At 32.9% G+C, this 6,945-nt stretch overlaps 1 protein-coding gene across 1 annotated transcript; it reads left to right on the top strand.

Moving 5' to 3' along the window:
* Positions 1-319: 319 nt before the first annotated feature.
* LOC108797004 (brain-specific homeobox/POU domain protein 3) lies at positions 320-2,925 on the top strand. The gene is made up of 2 exons (XM_018568571.1): positions 320-530; positions 958-2,925. The coding sequence occupies exons 1-2, from the start codon at positions 411-413 to the stop codon at positions 1,879-1,881; spliced, it is 1,044 nt and encodes a 347-aa protein (XP_018424073.1). The 5' UTR covers positions 320-410; the 3' UTR covers positions 1,882-2,925.
* Positions 2,926-6,945: the final 4,020 nt, after the last annotated feature.

Genomic DNA, 6,945 nt, shown 5'->3' with positions numbered 1-6,945 from the left:
AGTAATTTCCTCTCTTGGATGCCTTCTCTTTCATTGTCTCACAAGCAGAGGCTAAGAAGATCCTCTTACTGTGAGCTGCATGCTGTGCAATGTAACAGTTCATGCACACAATGGTATCAGGATACATCCTTAGCCACCTGACTGCCTGCTGTTCATTAGGGCTCAAGGGAAGGCTAAAGGAGTGGTTGATGATGCTTGGAGTGATCTCACTGCCTCCAGCTCATCTTTCATTAGGGAGGAGTTCTTTGCTCTCAAGCTGCTCCAATCATAAAATCAGGAGGAGGGGTCACTGCCACTGATACTGTGATAAGAACTCAGACAATAACAACACACCGAAAAGAGCGCAGCTAAACCAAATTCCAATCTGCTCATGCACTAGCTACAAGGCTTTCCCCAGGACCGTTTTCACAATGATGTCCATGAACAGCAAGCAGCCGTTCAGCATGCATCCGATCTTACATGAACCTAAATATGCTTCCATACATACTAGCACGGAAGCCATCCGCAGAGCTTGCCTTCAAACACCACAGGTATGTGTCAGTTTATTCAGATAATTTAGGCTTGTAAACTTAGAAATACTTCAAATTAGAAAAGTCAGATCAATGCAGAGTTTTGTCAAATGAAAAGTTGCCATTGTAACAGCTTGTTATGCAAATGTATTAGATTCTTTGCAGGTTCAATTTCTGACAGCTTGATTTAAAAAAAAAAACATTAAATTAGTTTTTAGTAAAAGCTGATTTGTTTTGTTTTTTTGAGGTTCTAATTACAATCTGGCATTCTTGTAACAAGTGTGTGCTGTTTTAAATGCTTGTATGGCTGCAAAAGGGTAGTTGATGATAGATTAGTGATGCACAGAATCTGCAGCAGCTAGCATGACACATGTGTGCATTAGGTTTGTTAAACACTGAGCAAAAAGGATGTATTAAAATGTTTACACCTCTTCTGTTTTGCTTTCAGCTTCAAGGCAATCTCTTTTCTGGTTTTGATGAAACTTTACTTAGAGGAGCTGAAGCTTTGGCAGCCGTGGATATTGTCTCACAGAAAACACATCCGTTTAAACCAGATGCCACGTACCACACCATGAGCAGTGTGTCCTGCACTCCAACCTCTTCCTCAATGCATTTGCATCACCCTTCCGTCTTAACAACCCACCATTCACATCATCATCATCATCATCCTCATCATCACCACCAGCCCTCACAGGGTTTAGATGGGGACCTTCTAGATCACCTAAATCCTGCCCTTGCTTTAGGAGGTGTCCCGGGACCAGATATTGGAACGACACCCTCCCATCAACACACCCATATGTCTGCCATTAACCACATGGCCCACCACACGCAATCTATGAACATATCTCATAACCATACACTGGTAACTCACACAGCAATATCCTGCTCTGAGAGTGAAACAGACCCAAGAGAACTTGAATCTTTTGCTGAAAGATTCAAACAAAGGAGAATAAAACTTGGTGTGACACAGGCTGACGTTGGATCTGCCTTGGCCAACCTGAAGATCCCAGGTGTTGGTTGTCTCAGCCAAAGCACCATTTGCAGGTTTGAGTCCCTTACATTATCGCATAACAATATGGTGGCCTTAAAGCCCATTTTGGAAGCTTGGCTAGAGGAGGCCGAAAGAGCACAGAGGGAGAAAATGACGAAACCTGAAATCTTTACTGGGGGAGACAAAAAACGCAAACGTACTTCCATTGCTGCCCCAGAAAAACGATCATTAGAAGCTTATTTTGCTGTCCAGCCAAGACCTTCTTCAGAGAAGATAGCAGCAATAGCTGAAAAACTAGACTTAAAAAAGAATGTAGTTCGCGTCTGGTTTTGTAACCAAAGGCAAAAACAGAAAAGAATGAAATTTTCTGCAACATACTGAAAAATCAAAGCACTATTTTGAACTGACACATTAACTGGTTCCAGTCAAAGGAAATGTATATACACTCCAACCTGCAATTGTCTTCATACCTGGGCAAACAAATGAATTTAAAAGAATTTGGACATACAGTAAAAATAACCACCTGTAAAGTTGTAATGGTGAGTGGAAAACTTGGGATTGTATCTTTGGTTTGACATCTTTGAAAAACATTTAATGCGACTTTGTCAAACTGCAAAAAAATAATAATGTAAATCAAAACACAAAAATCTTAAAGGAATGACAAACAACGCTTTCAAAACTTGAATTATCAATCTGCTTCTCTCAGTTTGAACTACTCTTTTATATTTATTATTGTAAATATTAATCTGTGATGAAATTGCACCAATGGTAAAGTTTTAAGTTATTCATAATTTAATTTGCTGTATAGCACATACACACCTTGAATATAATATAATTTAATTTAATAAACTTGACACCCATTGATGAAAAAGGCAGTCTAATCCATTGCATGGTTTGCTTTACCTTCCTCTCCAAAATAAAATCCCATTGCATTTGCAATAACTCTTCTTTTCTACCTCATCATCTGCTAGAAAGCACATGTTCAGATCCATAAACTCTGTAGGAAGCAACTGAGTTCAAATAGTCATGACCCTGCTATCTAACTACAAAGATGCTTTGACAATCAAATGAGTTTGTTCACATTTACCCTTAGGTTTTTTTCCCCCATTGAAATGGATATGACAGTGTATGTGAAAGTACACATCTTCTCCAGCATTTTAGCACAATCTCAACAGTTTTGAGCGTTATTTTAATTTAATGCAAATGACTGATTACACGGGCGAGAGTTTTATTTTTAAAGTTTCAAATTTTAACTTATATGTATTCAATTTCTCATCGGATTGGTAAAGTAAATTATTTTAAAAATGTCTAATGTTGCACTTTTTTGGCAAGGCACACATTGCTTGGCGTATCAGAAATTTTCCACTTGTTTCATTTTTTTAAATGGAGTATTTAATTTTCTATGTGTGTACCAAATGAATTTTTGTGTCTCTGTGTATGCTACAGAATTAAAAATAAACCATGCACGATTTACCTCATTCTTTCTTGTATTATTTTGATGATGTTTTTGTCCTACCAAAGAACATCAATTGATTTTGTATTTTGTATGTTAGCTATATTATAAAATATGGACTGTTTTTTAAACTTTGTAATTCATATGTTGAAATATACAGACAAAGAAATATAACACATAGCAAATAACAATACATTTGATTGTTAACTGACAAGGAGAACACTGCTAGATGCAAATGTAATTTTCAGGTTTAGGTTTCCTATAGCTTCTAAGACAAACTGGTAACTTTTTTGTGACTACTTTAGGATGAGTAAGAGCCTTTAATACCAGACTTACCAATATGTAATTTAATTTGTAATATGCTTCATTACGTAACATAAATTAATGTCCCAAGTCTCATGACATAATTGAGCTAGAATGTTTAAATGCTCCTATAGTATTGTTGCACTTTAAATTTGGGTAATTATCTCTTTATTGTTCATCTGTGAATTATAAAGAACACTGATGTGTAAAAGTGTTCATTCACATTTTCTGCTTATAACATGCTACATACAATATAGATTATTCACATTACTATACAATTGATAATTCTACATATATAGAGTAGTCATATTACTGTACTTCTGCAACAGCTGAGAAAAATTGTATGGGAAGAAAATGGCTAGTGTTGCCCAAGAGTAAAGTGTCCTTACAAAATGGCCAAATAACACAAATTTAAGTGTAGGAAGATGAAGGAAATATTTTGACGTAAAGCTTAAGTCTATAAAATATTATTCTTTGTAAAATGGAACATTATATTTGAATTTATTGTTAAAATTTGCCTTGGGCAATAAGAGTATTCTGTAGTCAGAGTACTGACAGCTTTCATGCATACAGTACAGTATTTCTATATTTATCAATTATTTATATAATACTACCAGTTCCCTGTGCTAGGAAATATTAGAGTGTTTGCCTGTAAAACAACCATGTATTTTATATTAAACATAAAGACACGGGGTGTGTGTGAGTGTGTGTGTGTGTGTGTGCTTATGCAGAGGTGGATTCGCATTCTAGTGAACTTAAATTTCTGCAAAACTGTAACTTAGCTATGGTAGAGTTTTTACTTTTTATAAAAGACAACTTTGTATGCTTCATTAAAATTATATAATATTATTAAATATTATTATAATATATTAGTATGAATCTGTACTAACTAGAGTTTTTCTCCACATTCATGTTTTAAAATAATACATATTAAGTTAATGTTAAGAAACTAGAGTAATACATAATATTGAAATTATTCCTACAAGCAAGACCATGTGATGCAATAAAAGGCATTTTTTTTTAGTATGATTGTGAACATATGTTAAATGTACATGGGCTGAGTTAAAAAAAAAATACATCTGGCAAGTCATCTGTCTAGACACCTGTCTACAGTTAAGCTTATCTACAAAAATGGCAAATTATCAGCAACTTTTGTAAGAACACTCGAAAAATTGGACAACATAAACTTCAAGAAACATGCATGTTTTCCTATAAGAATTATTCATTTCATGTTCTCATTAAGAGTGTAGTAGTGTAAGTTTGCATTATGTCCAACCGCATGTAAAATGTTAAATGTAAAGTACATATTCTATAGATTCTGCATGGTTGTTTTGTAGGATATAAAAAGTCTGCCCCGTATATTTATTTATCATATCACCAGATAAAGTAGATGGGCTACAGGGAACTCTCTGAGGGCTATGTTAGTTTGTCTGTTTACATTAAGCAAAAACATACACCAACTCTTCATAACTGTATCCTAGTTTGCCATTTTATGGATATCATCAGTCATACACTGAATTAGTTTAGACAGTCTGTTGAGTCAGCTTTTTGAATTGCAGTGATATCTTCATGAAGAGAAAGCAAGAAATAAACAGATCTATATGTGATTTTCTGAAATATATACGTCAGCATTAAAAGAATGTATGTGTGCCACAAATGGCTACATTTCATATAGCTTTACTCTAAAAAACATGAAAAAACAACCCTACAGAATTGTATACTAAAATAGTAATATTTACAGTCGCCTGCTGAACTGATCATGTTTTAAAATCTTGTTAGGCTCATTAAAAACGGATCGACCGGTCTAAAAATTACTCTACCCCCCTCATTTTTTTGTTCTTAATTTAATCTTAATGACATTGAATGAGAGTAAATGTATATAAAAAAGTATTTATTGTGCACACAACTGTTTGGAAAAATATAAAGTAACTATGTTTATTAGTATATTATAAAGTACATGTGTGTAGGAAGAATCTGGATATCAGTTTTTCTTTTCTTCGGTGTTTTAAACCTACATGAATTGCAGTAAGTAAAAGGAGCCTCATAAAATCAAAGAAATATTTCATTATCACAAGAAATGTCAATAAATACTAAAGCTAAGTGCACAACAAAAATGCTTTAGTACGGATCAAAACATAGATCAGAGGGTTATCCCTCATGTATTCTCATAGCCAAAATTGATTGAAAACACTTTGTAATTTAAATGTAAAGAGAAGACACAGCAAATACAAATGCACAAGAACAAAATATTAATAAGATTCTATCAAATTCTCCATTCAATAGCTCAAGTTTGACACCCAGGTCCATGTGCCCATAAGCATTAGATGGTGCTAGGAAGATCTGGCCACTGACTGATCATTTTTTAGGACAAATAAATGCACATTTATCAGCCAAAAGCAAAAGAAAAATGTAAAGCGTTGTAAAATTTCAACTACGTAGTCATCTCTAAGTTGTTCTTATTTTACAAATGAAAGATAACGCACAAAGGCTACAACTACTGAAATTTTAAGGTGCATAGTGAAATGTAGAAGTAATATATTTTTAAAGCATCTAAAATGAAAACATAAATACTTATAGTGATCTACTATCTTTATTGATCCAAAATTTTCAAGTCCTATTTGAACTGCACCTGTTTTTCACATTTAAGTGATACTCTTTTCTTTGTAGCAGATAGATGGTAAGATAGAAAGACAGATAGACAGATAGATGGTAGATGGACAGATAGACAGATAGATGTTAGATAGACAGACAGGTAGATAGATAGATAGATAGATAGATAGATAGATAGATAGATAGATAGATAGATAGATAGATAGAACAATGTATCTTATATAATTCCTATTTTTATGTACTTTTAGAAGAAAATGTGTTGTATGAGCCAATACAATTTATTGTTTAAGATTTAAAGAGGCAAAAAAATTAATTATATGTAAATGGTTTATTTATATATTGCCAACTTGTATCGGGGCATTCTTTTCTATTCTGGTATTAAAGTAAGTAGTGTCTTTTTCAAATGTAATTGTCTTTTAAAATATAATTATATTAATTACATTTATTAAACAAAAAGATTGTATCTTACATAGAAGTAGAAAGGTGGGAAATAATATATATTACAAAAAATGACTCACAGATATAAAATTAAATTATTGAAATGATTAAATGATTCTGCACTTTCATATTCTGTTCCTGGATTTCTAAAGTTACCGTGGCAGTTTTCCAGCATAAAATCCCAAATTTTATAAATAATGAATGCCAGATACAAACATATTGATTGCCTTGTATTCTGGGGAACAGAAGAAATTATTGGATATGCAATTTATTACACATATCACAGGTTCTGCTTCCAAAATGGGAACAATGTGAAAACATTTACATACAAAATTGCAGCTAGTCCTTGAAGACATGCATTTTAAGCTTATAAAATAAATATTAATAACATAAAAGTCAATATCTTATTAACATAGAGTAGATGCACTTAGTGCGTGACTAATAGTATTTGAATGTGATTTCTATGACAACCAAGGAATGTTAATTTGATGTAAATATATATACTATGAAATATAAAAGGTATATTTTTTAATGTTAAAAAACATATTTTAATGTTTCCAGTTACAGATTTTAGGCTTTAGGGAGTAATAAATAATAAGGATAATAATAAGGATGATAATAAGAATAATAATAATAATAAG

Source organism: Nanorana parkeri, unplaced genomic scaffold (assembly GCF_000935625.1).
Source record: "Nanorana parkeri isolate BGI_ZX_2015 unplaced genomic scaffold, ASM93562v1 scaffold1211, whole genome shotgun sequence".
Taxonomy (NCBI): Eukaryota; Metazoa; Chordata; class Amphibia; order Anura; family Dicroglossidae; genus Nanorana; species Nanorana parkeri.
Note: the sequence above shows the minus strand (reverse complement) of the source record. Positions and strands in the feature narration are given on the sequence as shown.

Bases quoted from the DNA above. Each gene is read 5' to 3' on its own strand.
- LOC108797004 (XM_018568571.1), top strand. From the start codon at position 411: ATGATGTCCATGAACAGCAAGCAGCCGTTCAGCATGCATCCGATCTTA. The intron at 531-957 runs GTATGTGTCAGT...TTTTGCTTTCAG, and splicing joins CTTGCCTTCAAACACCACAG to CTTCAAGGCAATCTCTTTTC.